The 16,304-nt window shown below is 39.8% G+C and overlaps 1 protein-coding gene across 22 annotated transcripts in view; it reads right to left on the bottom strand.

Annotated features, from left to right (window-relative positions):
- The window catches only part of elna (elastin a), a 324,471-nt gene that overhangs the window by 209,073 nt on the left and 99,094 nt on the right, over positions 1-16,304 (bottom strand). For all 22 annotated transcript variants that reach the window (XM_080210607.1, XM_080210612.1, XM_080210601.1 and 19 more), the window contains exon 11: positions 2,419-2,478. In XM_080210607.1, coding sequence (XP_080066733.1) covers positions 2,419-2,478 — 60 coding nt within the window. The remainder of the gene's footprint in view (positions 1-2,418; positions 2,479-16,304) is intronic.

The following is a 16,304-nucleotide window of genomic DNA, read 5'->3' as shown; positions in this document are numbered from 1 at the left end:
AACCATCTAAAGAATCTAGTCTGGGAGGTTCACCTTTAATTTTTGGGCAGTCCAGAGTAAACCTAAAGGTTGGCAATCCTGTTGTATTCAAAGTGGTGAAACTTACCTTTTACTTTCCATGATTGAATATTTGCAGATTTTCTCCTTTTATTATCTTGCTGTTTGACCTATCCTTCAGAGTATTCACCCTTTTAAAATGACTACTGAATAAAGTAACAGGTATTCTTTGAAAAATAAATAGTTAATTATTGAAAATTTTGAAGTAAATGTTTGTCATTCCTTACTGATTCTGTGATGCAGACAGCAAGATCCCTAGTTGAGTATTGGAATAAGATTTTTGCCACCAGCTTCCTGTCTGGGCTCAAGATTTAAATTTCTTTGAAGCTTTTAGGTTGATACCTAATTTATTGGATTAAGCAATACACTGATATTTTGATTTTTAAAAAAAAAAACTAGGTGAGAGTTTCTGAACCAAAGTCATTGCGACTGAAAACCAACATCAGTTCAACAAGCTGATCCTTGGGCTCTGCCTGCTCCTTCTCTCTCCCTCCCTGGGTTTTGTTATTGGACAACAAATTTTATAAAATTGGGCACACAGAATGGAAGCAAACTAAAACTATCCTTAGAGCCCTCCACTAAAATCACAAACTGATCAGTAGGCAAGAGCATGCTTTCAGAATTCAAATGAGGGCTAGCACATAAGGGAAATTGGACAGGATGGCACCTGCAGGAACTAAATTAAAGAACACATTCCCAACCCATCAAAATCAGCACTTCTAAACCAGTCAAACAACCCATGGAGACACCTAAAATTTAAAACAGTTAAGGAAGTGTCTCTGGCCCCTCAAAACTCTTGATCAATAACACATCTATGGTTCAAACCCCAGAGATTCTAGACCATTGATAACCAACCAGACAAAAACAATTAACACACACTTAGAACAATTGCTCCAACGCTCAAACATTGACTTCAGCCATCCTGTTTCAAATACTGTAAATAAAGGATTAGCACTTGAAATGCAAAGTTCAGGTATAACTGTAGCCCCTTGTGGGGGAGTCTTTAGAGCACAGTCAGGACAGTCCGATTGTACGTCCTGACTGTGCTTCTCTGTCGACGTAAAGAAAATAAAGCTGCGCTGTTATTGAACGTCACTGAGTCTGTAGTGGTCGTTTCGCCCATTCGTGCTAACAATTTGAAAAACACAGATTCCACTGGTCCTCCCCTGGGTCTACCAAGTTCTGGTTCTTTCAACTCCACTCCCCAAGCCTACCAAACTGCTTCCTGTCTCTTACTCTGTCAGTCTGTCACACCCCATATCCCATGGTGCATCAGGTGGTCAGCAGGAGAATGCTGCTGGAATGAGTGGCATCTCCCCTGAGCCTGTTAATGGAAGAGATTTTTAGGGCTTTTTAAGATTCTCTTCTAACTCTGGCCACATTACAGGCTGACATCCAAAATAAATTAGAGTGAAATAGTATTATTATTCTACCAAATCATGGGAATTTCTCACCCCTGATGGTGAGAGCTGGTCAGGAGAGCCTTGAGTAACAAAGATGTGGTTGAGAGTTTCAGTGGTGAAGGTGGGTGATGTTCAGGAGGTGAAAGCAAACCGTCTTGGTGATGGAAAGGTTGCAACCTCAATTCCAAGGTTGCAAATGGTCTGGTTCGATCTCAAACACTAGTCAGAGAGATGACATATGTTATTAGAAAATGGAATTTGGGGCTGCCTCAAATGACAATGATCTGGATTTTATTACTGAAATCTCTCCCATAATCGGGCATCTTGCCTTGCCTTTCCTTTCTACCTCAACAATCTCATGTTGGCCACAACCCCACCTTCACTCTGTAGGATCAGAGACCCTCTCACCTTCATTGTTCCAATCAAGGTTGCATCCTTTCCTTCACCAAGACTGTTTGTTTTTGTTTTAGGGATGTTCCCCATCCTGTTAATATCCAGGTGAGTGGCTTTGGTCTTGATACTTGCAGAATATTCTTGCTGAATGTTGGATAAGCAGCATGACAAATCAAAGGCAGTGGAAGTTGACAGAGGTGGTGGTGTGGTTGAGCTGATTTGTTTATTCTTGTTCACAAATTGAATATGAATGTTTCTAAAAAGGTAAGCCACATTTCAAGAGCAAACATGTTTTAAAAAAAACATTGTTGGACACCATTTTCAGAAGGTGTTGCAGTGAAGCAGTCTACAGATCAAGGATAGAAGTGGGCCAAGAGTAGACTCCAGTTTGTTTTCATGTCAAGCCCTAACACTGATTTCTGATTCTCTTAATATAAAGTGAAAAACTAAATGCCATAAAGGAATGCTAACAAACTAGATTGGAAAATCAACCAAATTAAACTTACACCTTTCATTTTATTCACTTCAGACAATCTAAATTGTTTTTAATCAGAGATCATATTACCTGGAATTCCTCCAGGTGCAGCTCCTTCAAAGCCTCCTGCTCCACGCCATGGAAGTGCTCCTATGATGGAAGGACAGAGAAGTTTCAATCATCAATATGCAACAGAAGAACATATTGCAGTCTGGTAGATAGCAAGAGTATTACAAAGACTACTCATGACTATCATTCATGATAGTAGGATTCTCTAGTCCCCTGGCAACACACCCTCCTGTGAGTTTTCTGGTGGTCTGGGGCAACATCAATAGCAAGTCATTGACAACGGCAACACCAGAGAATCCCAGTGCTGGTGAACAGTGTACCATTAGGAGCACAAGTAGGCAAATTCAGCCCTTCAAGCCTGCTCCACCATTCAATCTGATCATGGCTGATCTCACTCTGGACTCAAATCCACCTCCCCACCTCTTCCCTTTATTAGAAGTACATCTACCTCCTTGAAACCATTTGACAATTCAGACTCTACCACACTATGGGGCAGCGCATTCCACAAATTCAACACTCTCTCTGCATGAAGTAGTTCCTCTTCATCTGAGTTAAATCTACTGTCTCTCAACCTATACCTGCGGGCCAAGATTCTCCTGGCCCACTGCCCCACTTGGGCAGCACAATGGGCTGAGAGACAGTCTCCCATCAGAAATTGGGACAGCTGATTGTCATATGGAATAGCTAGAGTCTCCCATTATCCCACCAGTTGGCACTTAATTTGGTTTTGGGAGAATGCCAGCCATGATGTCTTGTTCTAGATAGCCCCATGTGAGGAAACATTTGATCTACATTTACTTTTATCAATCCTATTTTAAAATTTTATATACCTCAATCAGAACCCCTCTCATCCTACTCAACTCCAGTGAGTATAAGCCCAAACTGTTTAATCTCTCCTCATACTTCAACCCTTTCATCTGGTGTTGAAATGAATTCAATTCTTTGGATGAAATGGATTCAGTTCTTTTAGGTGAATTGATAGATATTTCTATTATTTAGATTGCTTTTCTGAAATATTCATGGTCATTTAACTCTGGCATTTTGAACATCCAAAATTTTAATTGCTCCACCACTACTGGTTGCATCTTCAGCTGCTAATGTGCTAAGCTCTGAAATTCCCTCCCTAAACTTCACCACCTCTCTATCTTTCTTCAAGTCACACCTTAAAACCTACTTCCTGGACCAAGCTACAGCCTTGACATTGCCTTATATAGCTTAGTTCTAATTTTGCTTTGTAATGTTCCCATGAAGTGCCTTGGGATGTTTTAAGAGTGGTATATGAATGTATGTTTGTACGTTGCTTTTGTGTGACACAATCTTGTGACATTTTCTTTCTTAACAGCATTGCAGATGTACTTGCATCACATGGTTTGCAATTGTTCAAGAACTCCACCTTCTCGATAGCTATAAATATTGTGCCAGCAACATTCCTATCATGAATAAAAAATGTAAAAAATTCAAATTAATTTTAAATTCTAATAATTATGCCTCAACATATGCTGACTTTCTGATGCAACTGATGCCTATTAACCAAAATATTATTTTGAGTTATTGGGCATGTGGTTAGCAACACACAAGACTTGTTTGCCTTTTTCTATATTTGTACTCAACAGTAACCACAAAGAATGGAAAAGACATTCTGAAAATAACTGTGGAAAAGTGGCAATAGAAACATAGAAAATAGGAGCAGGAGTACATTATTTGTAGGCTCAAGCCTGCTCCACCATTCAACATGATCATGGCTGATCCTCTATCTCAATGCCATATTCCCATTATCTCCCGATACCCCCCTGACATTTTTGTATGGTGAAATATGTCTATTTCCTCCTTTTGACTTACCCTCTGTAGCCTTCTGTGGTAGAAAATTCCACAAGTTCACTACACTAAGTAAAAAAGTTTCTCCTTGTCTCAGTCTGAAATGGGCAGCATAGTGCACAGTTTGCATGCTCTTCTGTGTTTGCATGGATTTCTTCCAAGTGCTCTGGTTTGCTCCCACAGTATTAGGTGGATTGACTGTGCTAAATTGTCCTTTAGTGTCAAAAGATGTGAGGGATAAATGGATTGGTCATGGAAATTGTCTGGGATTACATGGAGAGAGCTCTACACACTGCCAGCCAAAGCAAAAATCATCCCTGCATCCAATCTGTCTTGCCCAGTCAGATTTCTATATGAGATTCCCTCCTATTCATCTAAACTCCAGCGAATACAGGCTATTTGACCTACCTGTCATCGTTCAACAACCACAGGAATCAATCTGGAGAACCTTTGCTACACTTCTCCAATGGCAAGTGTATCCTTTTTCAGGTAAGGAGACCAAAATGGCACACAATATTCCAGGTGTGGTCTCATGAGCTCTGTACAGCTACAGGAAGGCATTCTTACTCCTGTACTCAAATCCTCTTGCAACGAAGGCCCACATACTATTTGCCTTCAAACTGCTTCTGTACCCACATATTTGTTCTCAGTGACTGATGTACGAGGACACCCAGGTCCCTTTTAATCTCAGCACTTCTCAATCCATCACTATTTGAACATACTCTGCCATTCTGTTTTTTGTACTGGTGGACAACTTCACACTGGGTCACTGGTTACAGATTATGGGTTTGTGCAATTCTGCTGCTGCTAGTGGCCCACAATGTCTTGTAGTTGCCCAGTTGGAAAGTGAGATTACATCTGGTCCCACAGTTGTGCAGGAAGTAATGTGAGCGCTTGTAATTATGCGAGGTGTATCTTTAAGGTTTGAGTTGTATTGATTTCAGGTTTTTTTACAGTAAAAGTTAAAAACTGAAATCTTATCCAATAATTTTTCCAAATTATTAAAAGGTCAGGCATAAAGGAAAAGGTGGTGGAGTGCCACTGTTGGTTAACAGAGGAAAATGACAATAGTGAGAAAGGATATTAGCTCTGACTATGGAGTCTGAGTAGAGTTGAGAAATACTAAGGGGCAAGAAACTTTTTTGGGTGTCATATATGCAGTGATGATTTTGGGAATGGCATTAAACACAAAGTTAGAGGTGCATGTGATAAGAGGATATCAGCAATCATGGGTGATTTTAATCTGCACATATATTGGGCAAATCAAATTAGTCACAATGCCACAGAAGAAGAATTCCTGGACTATATATAGGATGGTTTTCTTGACCAATATGTGGAGGAATCAACTAGAGAGCAGGCTATTTTAGACTGCATACTGTGTAATAAAAAGTGAATCATTGTCAATCTAGCTGTATGAGACGCCTTGTGAATGAGCAATCGTAAGATAATAGAATTTATTATCAAGATGGAGAGTGAAATAGTTGATTCAAAGATGAGGGAGCTGAGTTTGAAAAAGAAAACTGAGGATATGAGGCATGAATTGGCCTTGATGGATTAAGGAGAGTTACCTAAAGGGATGACCATGGATAGGCAATAGCAAACTCATGGGGGAACTGTTCATTCCTGTCTGGCGCAAAAGCCAAATGGGTAAGTGGGCCAATCCATGGCTTACAAAGGAAATTAGTGTCCAATCCAAGGAAGAAGCATATAGATTGGCCAAGGAAAAATAACAGGTCTGAAGATTGGGAGCAGTTTAGAATTCAGCAAACAGGGGATTGATTAAGAAGGGGAAAACATTGTACAAAAGTAAGCTAGCAGGGAACATAGACTGACAGTAAGCGTTTCCACAGACATAAAAAGAAAGAGATTGGTGAAAACAAATTAGGTCCCCTACTGACAGAAATGGGAAATGTATAATTGGGCACAAATAAATGGCTGAGCAACTGAATAAATACTTTGGTTCTGTCTTCACAAAAGAGGACAATCAGATATCCCCCAGAAATGTTGGAAAATGCAAGATTTAGTGAGAGGAAAGAACTGAGGGAGATCAATATTAATAGAAAAATGGTGCTGGGAAAATTGATGGCATCGAACGTGAATAAATCCCGAGGGCCTGATGGCCTACATCCCAGAGTACTTAAGGAAATGGCTCTAGAAATAGTGGATACATTGGTGTCATCTTCCAAGATTCCATAGACTCTGGAAGAGTCCCTGCAGATTGGGGGTAGCTAATGTCACTCCAATATTCAAAAAGGGAGATAGAGAGAGAGAGAGAGAGAGCAGCGAATTATCAGTAAACTTAACTTAGGTAGTGGTGAAAATTCTTGAATCTATTACAAGGTCTTTATAGCAGGGCATTTAGAAAGCAGTGGCAGAATCAGCATGGATTTATGAAGGGGAAATCATGCTTGACAAATCTGTTGGAATTCTTTGAAGATGTAACTAGTAGAGTTGACAAGAGGGAGCCTGTCGATTGTAGTAAATTTGGACTTTCAGAAAACATTTGACAAAGTCCTGCATAAGATATTATCGTGCAAGATTAAAGCACATGGAATTGGGGGAAGTATTGAGATGGATAGAAAACTGGTTGGCAAAGAGGAAACAAAGTAAGAATTAAGGGTGCTTTTCAAATTGGCAGGTAGCAACTAGTGGGGTGCCACAGGGATCTGCACTGGGCTCGCAGTTGTTCACAATACAGTGCAGCCCCATTGTAACGTGATGGTTGAGGTCCATAAAATGTTATCTCAAATGTTATCGGGGTCATGCTAAATCAGGATCGCATTAAATCACTAAGCCGGAAAGAACAAAAAAAGGTCTATCCGTCATATCTGAAGTCGTGCTAAATTTGGGCACGTAAAATCGGGGTTCCACTGAATATATTAATGATTTGGATGAGGGAACAAAATGTAACATCTCAAAGTTTGCAGATGAAACCAAGTTGGATGGAAGGGTGAGCTGTGACGAGGATGCAGAGATCCTTCAGAGTAATCTGGACAGTTGGGTGAGTGGGCAAATCAATGGCAGAATCAGTACAATTTGGATAAATGTGAGGTTATTCACTTTAGAAGCAAAAAAAGGCAGATTATTACCTGAATTGCTGTAAATTGAGAGGGGTGGGGGGCTGTACACTGGGATGTCCTTGTACCCCAGTCACTGAAGCTAAGCATATAGGTGCAGCAGGCGGTAAAGAAGGCAAACGGTATGTTGACCTTCATTGCGAGAGATTGCAAGTAAGGAGATGGGATGCGTTGTTGCTAATATACAGGGCCTTGGTGAGGCCACACCTAAAGTATTGTGTGCAGTTTTGGTTTCCTTTTCTGAGGAAAGATGTTCTTGTTCTTGAGGGAGTGCAGCAAAGTTTTTGCCAGGCTGATTCCAGGGATGGTGGGACTGATTGACTAGATTTGGATTGTTTTCACTGGAATTCAGACGAATGAAGGGGATTCTTATATAAGTCTAACAAGACGAGACAGGGTCGATGCAAGGAAGCTATTCCCGATGGTCAGAGGGTTCAGAATGAGGAATCAGTCTGAGGATTCAGGGTAGACCGTTTGGAACAGAGGTGAGGAGACGTTTCTTCACCCAAAGAGTGGTGAGCTGTGGAATTTGTTACCACAGGAAGTAGTTGATGCCAAAATGTTGAATGTATTCAAGAGGCAGCTAGATATAGCACTTGGGGCAAATGGGCCCAGAAGTTATGGGGAAAATGCAGGATTAGGCTGTTGAGTTGGATGATTGGCCATGATTGTAATGAATGGTAGAACAGGCTCGAAGGGCCAAATTATCTCCTCCTGCTCTTATTTCTTATGTTTCCATGAATCAGTCTCAATGGAATCATAAGTCCTTAGGCCCAGATTTTTATTACAATGGAGAGTCTCTCCAACGTGGCAAAAATCTACTGTCCCTGAACATAGCATGTTTAATTTTCACAAGGGTGGGGGCTGAATTTGCATATGCATGATTCAGAGATTGCTGGTTATTTAAATCCAAATTGCCTCCATGGAAGTGGGATTCTGGATGGCCAGGAGTGTGAAAATTGCACCAGATAACAGGAGCTCTGAAACAAAAACAGAAAATGTGGAAAATCTCAGTAGGTCTACCAGCATCTGTAGGGAGAAAATGGAGCCCACGTTGAATCTAGATGACCCTTCGTCAGGTCTGAACTGGGTGGATTTATTTAGATAGCCAAGGTTAGGTAAGGTGTCCCATTGTATAGGATCCTTGGACACCTTTCTAACATAAAGCACCCTTTGTGAGAGGTAGGACAATTAAAACATTGCAGGACCTGCTTTTAGTTTTAAACAAGCTATTTCCAGAAAAACAAATTTCACCAAAAAATGCTATATCCTAGAAGCATCGTTCAGGCCATTTACTTTAACGTTTTAAAAGTTTGTTTATTAGTGCCACAAGTAGGCTTATATTAACACTTCAGTGAAGCTAATGAAAATCCCCTCCTCATACACTGAGGGAGAATTTTGCATGGCCAATGCACATAGCCAGCATGTCTTTTGGACCATGGGAATCCAGAGCACCAGAGGAAACCCACGCAGGCAAAGAACAAAGAAAATTACAGCACAGGAACAGGCCCTTCGGCCCTCCAAGCCTGCACTGACCATGCTGCCTGACTTAACTAAAGCCCCCTATCCTTCTGGGGACCATATCCTTCAATTCCCATCCTATTCATGTACTTGTCAAGATGCCCCTTAAAAGTTATTATCGTATCCGCTTCCACTACCTCTCCCGGCAACAAGTTCCAGGCACCCACTATGCTCTGTATTTTTAAAAAAAAATCTGCCTCATACATCTCCTTTAAACCTTGCCCCTCGCACTTTAAACCTATGCTCCCTAGTAAAGGAGAATGTGCAGATAGCGACCGAGCTGGGAGTCAAACCCAGGTTCCTGGTGCTGTGACAGCAGTGCTAACTATTGTGCCACCCAACTGTTACCTTTTGAAATGCCTACCCTTTAGGCATTTCAAAAACACTTTTTTTTTCATTAAAAGAATGCCCTGGAGAAATGGGGCATTTGTTATGAATTGGTGACAAAGAACCAAAAATATTTTTAAGGTTATTTGTCCAGTGGTAGGCATCTATCTTACTTTAACACCTGTATTATCCAGTCAGTATTTAAACTGGGGCATTGATCTTGCTTTAGCCTAAGCCACATTTGCAAGACTTTTTCCATATGGATCTATCTACACAACAAAGCTGGTTGTTCCTTTTTCTGGTGGTTCAGGATGTGTCTCATCAGTTTATCCTCCATTTTATTAGCAATCACTGGCACTTCAGATTATAAAGATTTATGCTTTGTTTTTTTTTGTACAAATGTTCTATGGCACTGATTTCATTGTCCAATCTAATCAAGCTATGACTTCTATTTCAAGCTTTTATGTCTGTCAGAACTATAACTACAAGAGGTTCCCCTTGAATTATCAGAGGTCCTCTCTCCAATCTGAATTTTTTTATCAGAGGGTTAGATCAGTTGGCTGTACAGCTGGATCATGATGTAGAGCAATGGCAACATGCAATTCCCACACTTGCTGAGATTATTCATGAAGGCCTGCCTTCTCAACCTTGCTCCTTCTCCGAGGTGTGGTAATCCTCAGGTTAAAATCACCACAGGTCAGCTCTCCCAATCAAAGGAGAGAGAGCAGCCTATGGGACTTTGGTGACTTTAAGTATTTTATTCGGCAAGAATTATTCCTGGAGTCATTATCATGACTTCTACTGCACTTTCTTACTTTTCACTTTTTTTTTCACCCAAATCTGCCTGTCTAAGGTCCTTGTTTCTTAGCTTTTAAGCTGAACATCCAACCAATGCTTAAATATGCAGTAGTATTTTGTGCAAGTCCCACAGTTGTCATATTCCTCCTATTTAGTCAGCCGCTTTGACTGACTAAAGGTTTACGGCATGGAAAAAAGCCCTTTGGCCCAACTTTTACATGCTGCCCTTTTTAAACCTTAAGTTAATCCCAATTGCCTGCATTTGGCCCATATCCCTTTATACCCATCGTACCCATGTGACTATCTAAATGCTTTTTAAAAGACAAAATTTTATCCGCCTCTACTACCACCTTTAGCAGTTTGTTCTAGACACTCACCACCCTCAGTGTGAAAAAATTGCCAGTCTGGACACTTTTGTATCTCTCTCCCCTCTCACCTTAAACCTATGCTCTCTAGTTTTAGACTCCCTTATCTTTGGGCAAAGAAATTGACCATCTATATGCTCTGTGCCCCTCATTATTTCATAGACCTCTATAAGATCACCTCTCAGCCTCCTACGCTCCAGAGGAAAAAGTCTCAGTCTATCCAGCCTCTCCTTTATAACTCAATCCATCAAGTCCCAATAGCATCCTAGTAAATCGCTTCTGCACTCTTTCTAGTTTAATAATATCCTTTCTATAATAGGGTGACTAGAATTGCACAGTAATCCAAGTGTGGCCTTACCAATATCTTGTACAACTTCAACAAAACATTCCAACTCCACATGGTGTTCTGACTGATGAAACCAAGCATGCTGAATGCCTTCTTCACCACTCTGTCCACCCGTGACTCCATTTTCAAGAAGCTATGAAAATGTACCTCTAGATCTTTGTTCTGTAAGTCTCCCCAGTGCCCTACCATTAACAAAGTCCTGCCCTGGTTCATAGAATGTCGTGCTGAGCTATGTCCAATCCCAAGATCAAGCTATCCCCTCCCTATAATTCTGGAGTGCTCCATGTGCCTCTCTAATAACCGCTTGAAAGTTCCTAAAGTGTCTGACTCCACTATCACACCAGGCAGTCTATTCCACACCCCAACCACTGAGTAAAGAATCTACCTCGGACATCCCTCCTATATCTCCCACCATGAACCTTATAGTTATGTCCCCTAGTAACAGCTACATCCACTCAAGGAAATAGTCTCTGCATGTCCACTCCATCAATCCCTCATATCATCTTATAAACCTCCTATTAAGTTGCCTCTCATTCTCCTCTGCTCCAAAGAGAAAAGCCCCAGCTCCCTCAACCTTTCCTCATAAGATCTACCCTCCAAACCAGGCAGTATCCTGGTAAACTTCCTCTGCACTCTCTCAATGCTTCTACATCCTTCTTATGAGGTGACACTCATTAATGTAAATACATCACCTCGCATTTGTCTAAATTAAACTCCATCTGCTACTTGTCAGCCCACTGCCCAATTGATTAAGATCCCATTGCAATTTGGGATAACTTTCTTCACTGTCCACTATGCCACCAATCTTAGTGTCATCTGCAAACTTCTTACCATGCCTCCTATATTGTCATTCAAATCATTAATATAAATGACAAATAACAGTGGACCCAGCACTGATCCCTGAGGTACACCACTGGTCATAGGCCTCTAGTTGAAAAACAATTATCTACAACCATCCCCTAGCCTCTGTCAAGAAGCCAATTTTGTATCCATTTAGATACCTCACCCTGGATCCTGTGAGATTTAACCTTATGCAACAACCTACCATGTGGTACCTTGTCAAAGTATCTTGTGTTAGTTGAGAACCCAGTCTGGATAATTGTTCTTTGATGTGATAACTCTCTCCTGTGTGTCATAATCACTTCCACTACCACTAAATAGACCTTGACCTACTGCATTCTGTTCCACAGGAATTCATCACAAAACACAAGCATTTGAGAGACAAAATGCTTTGTTTAGCTTTTCTGGCTGCTCTGTCAAAGATTTTGTAATTAATTCTGATTAATCATGAAAAATTAATGATGGTTTAATTTCCACATCTGATAAGTACTGGCTTGTCATGATGACGTTTTACATTATCAGGTCCTTTCTATTCCTGATGACTCTGACTCTCACTTTCATAGTAAGCTAAATCTCCTGAATTAAATAAATAATTCAAATGTGAAGTAAAAGATTGAACTAATTACAGCACCTTCTAAAACTGATAGGGGTTAAATCCTCTGGTCATCCAGAGTGAATTATTTGCCTGAATCACCCACAGCAGGGCGATTGTCAACTTGCAGCCTGGCTGATCATCTAAAATTTTATGTGGTATTTTATCAATAGCCACATGATTGCTTTTACTGAGTCCACTGCCAAAAGAACTTTGAACTGTGGTACTCATGACCATGATGTCTATGTTTTCAGACATATCAATTAACTTGTCATTCTCAAAACCTCCTCATTATCAGTCAGATACTTTGCTGCTGCCCAAGGCATGAGATCTATTCAGCTATTATTCTTGTTCCCATTGTGCCAAGTCTGCAAAAGTACTTTTATTCTGCCAGTCTTTAACCCTTCTGTTGTACTGACTCTTGCATCTGCTTTCTAGACTAACTTGAAATCTGACAATCATTGATTTTCCTTTTTTTTTGCATCACTGTGAATGTCTCATGTGTTCCATTAATTGTCCCCAGGATCTTTTCAAGACAGCAGATATTTGATCCAACAATGTCTCATTTTCTGAGAACCAAAATCAGAACCAATCAAATTCTGAACATGTGTCAGAGGTATTTAACATAGAATAGAATCAAAGCACGGTTACAGCATAGGAGTTGTTTTTCAAGCCAATGTTTCAGGTCTAGACTACCCTTCGTTAGAGCTGACTCATCTAAACTTGAAACATTGGCTCTATTCTCTCCCCACAGATGCTGTCAGACCTGAGATTTTCCATCATTTTCTGTTTTTGTTTCAGATTCCAGCATCTGCAGAATTTTGCTTTCCTTTACAGGAGGAGTCTATATAACTTAATTCATGCTGGCTCTGAAGAGAAACACACTAATCCCATTTGCCCACTTTTCCCCCAAAGCACTGCAAGTTATTTCTCCTTAGCTCCAATGAGTAGATGTAATATATTTGGATTTTCACAAGGCATTCAATAAGATACCACGTTATAGACTTTATGCATAAAGTTGAAAAGTAGAGTCAGGAAAAACAAGATAGTGCAGTTTGTTTGTAAAAAAGAGTGGATCATAAACAGAATGTAAAAATAGGAGAGAGTTAGAATTTTGTGCAGAAATTTAAGGAACTGGTATTTCTTTGGTTAGCCTCTGGCAGCTTTTATCTTTATCCTCACAGGTTGCAGGAACAAAGTGCACCTGTTAAATAGGAGCAGTTTGCGGATCCTTGTGCTCTTTCTCACCTGCGTTCTCTTTACCCTTTACACTATCATTACATCAACCCTGTTCAGAGCCTGCATCTCTCAATTATTTGCAAGATGTCTGCAGGATATTATTCAGATATGCCTTCCCCTTCCTTTATTACTTCTCACTTAAACTCCAGTTCAATTAATACGAATAAGAGTGGTTCAAGACAGACATCTGCTAAAAAATCTGGGGAACAATTGTGCTATCCACAAAACTCCCATATGCTAGACGCATATTATCCAGACACAGTTTTCTTTGTCAATATAAGCTTATGTTAAAAGCATGGGAGACAAAGAAATAGCAGTTCCTTAAATCTCTGCACAAAATTCTAACTCTCTCCTATTTTTACATTCTGTTTATGATCCCCACTTTTTTACAAACAAACTGTACTATCTTGTTTTTCCTGACTCTACTTTTCAACTTTATGCATAAAGTCTATAATGTGGTATCTTACTGAATGCCTTGTGAAAATCCAAATATATTACATCTACTCACTATTATTTTTGTCTAATTTTTAAATGAATTTCCCTTTTGAAATCTTTTTTATTAATATTTCATATTTCCAGATGTTTCAATATTGTATTTTTAGTTAAAGGTTATTTTTTCAACCACTGTGGCTAAATGGTTCATGGTTTGAAATACTGTATTGCCTTTTTAAAATTAGTTTTAATATTTGCTATTCACCAATCTGCCACTGGTATTTTTATTTTTACTAATAAATTTTCATGTGTTTAACAGTACCTCGTCTATCACTTCCCTAACTTCTGCTGCATGGATAAAATCCATCTAAAATTGGGTCTAGTACTTTCTAAGTTTGATTTGTTTATCTTAAATCTCATATTTTTAATCTCTTGGGATGTGATGCTTTCCAGTTAGTTTTCCTGACAAAGTCAGGTAAAATAATAATTCAATGTTTCTTCTATTTTGCTGCCATGACTTGTTTATCTTGTGACCCTATCCTGATTCTCCTTCTGTTATTTGTATATCTGTAAAAATCTTACCATTAATTTATATTCCTTGATAAACTATTCTGTAGCTCTTCTTTGCCTTCCTGAATATTATCTCAACTCATTTCCTAAAAAACTTCATAGTCCCTTTTGTCATCCTCACATTTATCGTTCGTGTTCCTGGTACGTGCCTTTTTCTTCAGTGTCAGTTTTGCCTTTATCTATGGTGTTTCATTTTTGGTTAATTTGCCTGGTCATTTGAGTGGATATTTCTCTGGAATGCTAGTAATCACTTGGATCATTTCTATCTTTGATTTTTTTTGTCCCATTCTCATTCTCAAGTGCCTTTTTGATACCTATCACTTTGCTCTTCATCTTACTTAACCATTATAATGGTCCACTGACAACATGTTATACCCAATTAATTATGCCTCGTTTGTTTCATTTCTTCAGTGAGAAAATGTTGGCAAGATTAGCAGGTTGATTATCAAACTGTTGAACCATGTCATAATGAGTCACAGTTAGAATTAAATGAGCTGTTGATGCACTTGCATGAGTACTGAATTCCCAATAGCACCATTCACTGTTGATCAATTATATCAGCTGGTCATGCCATGCACTGATTTGAGGCTACCCTTGTGTTGGGGAACATTGAAACCATCTGTAGCCCAATTGCAAGGATTTCACTATGCCTACAAGTGGTTCATCACTACTAATATACATGATCTGGGCTGGCAAAAAGCACTAATGAATAACAACAACGACCAAATTTAGGAACAGGAAAAGGCCACTCAGGCCCTTGACACTCCTACCATTTCAGTTAATCATGCCAATTTGTAATTCAGTTCCATTTACTTGCTTTGATCCATATTGTTTAACTGCTTTTTGCTAGTTAAAGATATTGATCTCAGTCTTAAAAAAACTGAATGTTTGAGATCTAATATTGAGATGAATAATAAACCGCAAGGTCAGTGGTAATATGGAACAGTTTATTAACACATCTTTATCCTAGCACAGTAGCACAGCCCCCCTTCCTACTTCAAAACACCCCCAAATATCAACATCTGTTAAAAGTCATCACAGACATAATCAGGGTTGGTGCCAACATAATATCAAAAGGAAGACACTTACAACAGAAGGCCCCTGATGAGTTATGATCATCAGAGATAGTTGGGACTCTTCTGCAACTTCCATTTGAAGATGAACTTGAGATAAGTGCATCTTTGAAAGTTTCTTTTCTCCTGTCAATCCACTAATTAAGTCCTCAATCAGAGGAAGTGGGTACTGGTCTGTGCACAGTGCTGGGCTTATGGCTACCTCAAAGTCCCCACAGATTCTCACTGTGCCATCAGTCTTCAAAACTGGCATAAAGGTGGCACCTTTGCTAGTTGAGAAGGTTTCCAGCATCCCTATGCTCAACAGACATTCCAACTCAGCCTCTACCTTTGGCCTAATCATGTATGGCACTGGATGTGCCTTCAGGTTCTTTGGACAAGTCTCTGATTTAAGCTAAACCTTACCTCGAGCCCTTGCATTTCACCCAATCTCCCTGTGAATGCGTCCTTGTATCTCTCCAGGACATCTTGTAAATTTGTCTTTAAATCCACAAGTCTGTTCACTGTGCTCCAGTTTACTTTTAAATTTCTGCAGTCAGGAATGACCAAACAAGGCAGGGTAGTCACACTTGACCACATACAACAGTAGCTCTGTGTACTGTCTCTCAGTCATACCTTTACCAGCACATATCTTCTCAGTGGCACCAGTCGCCCCATATAAATATGTAAGGTGATTTTTGAAGACTTCAAAGGCAGCTCATATACTGAGTCTGGGGACAGTGATCCCACTGCCCCCTATTTAACTCCATTTTGATTATCTTTCCTTCCATCTCTGGACCCAGAATCTATTGGCTCCTCCTCCAAACAAAATTTCTGTTGATTTGGTTCTTCTGCCTCTTTGGCAATCTGGCAGACTTTCTGTTCCCTTCTTGGCTGGCGGCATGTATCTTCTGCCTAGTCTTTAGGTTCATC

The sequence above is a fragment of the Carcharhinus amblyrhynchos genome, chromosome 23 (assembly GCF_965287045.1).
Source record: "Carcharhinus amblyrhynchos chromosome 23, sCarAmb.v2.hapA, whole genome shotgun sequence".
Lineage (NCBI taxonomy): Eukaryota > Metazoa > Chordata > Chondrichthyes > Carcharhiniformes > Carcharhinidae > Carcharhinus > Carcharhinus amblyrhynchos.
This window is presented reverse-complemented; position numbering and strand designations above follow the sequence as displayed.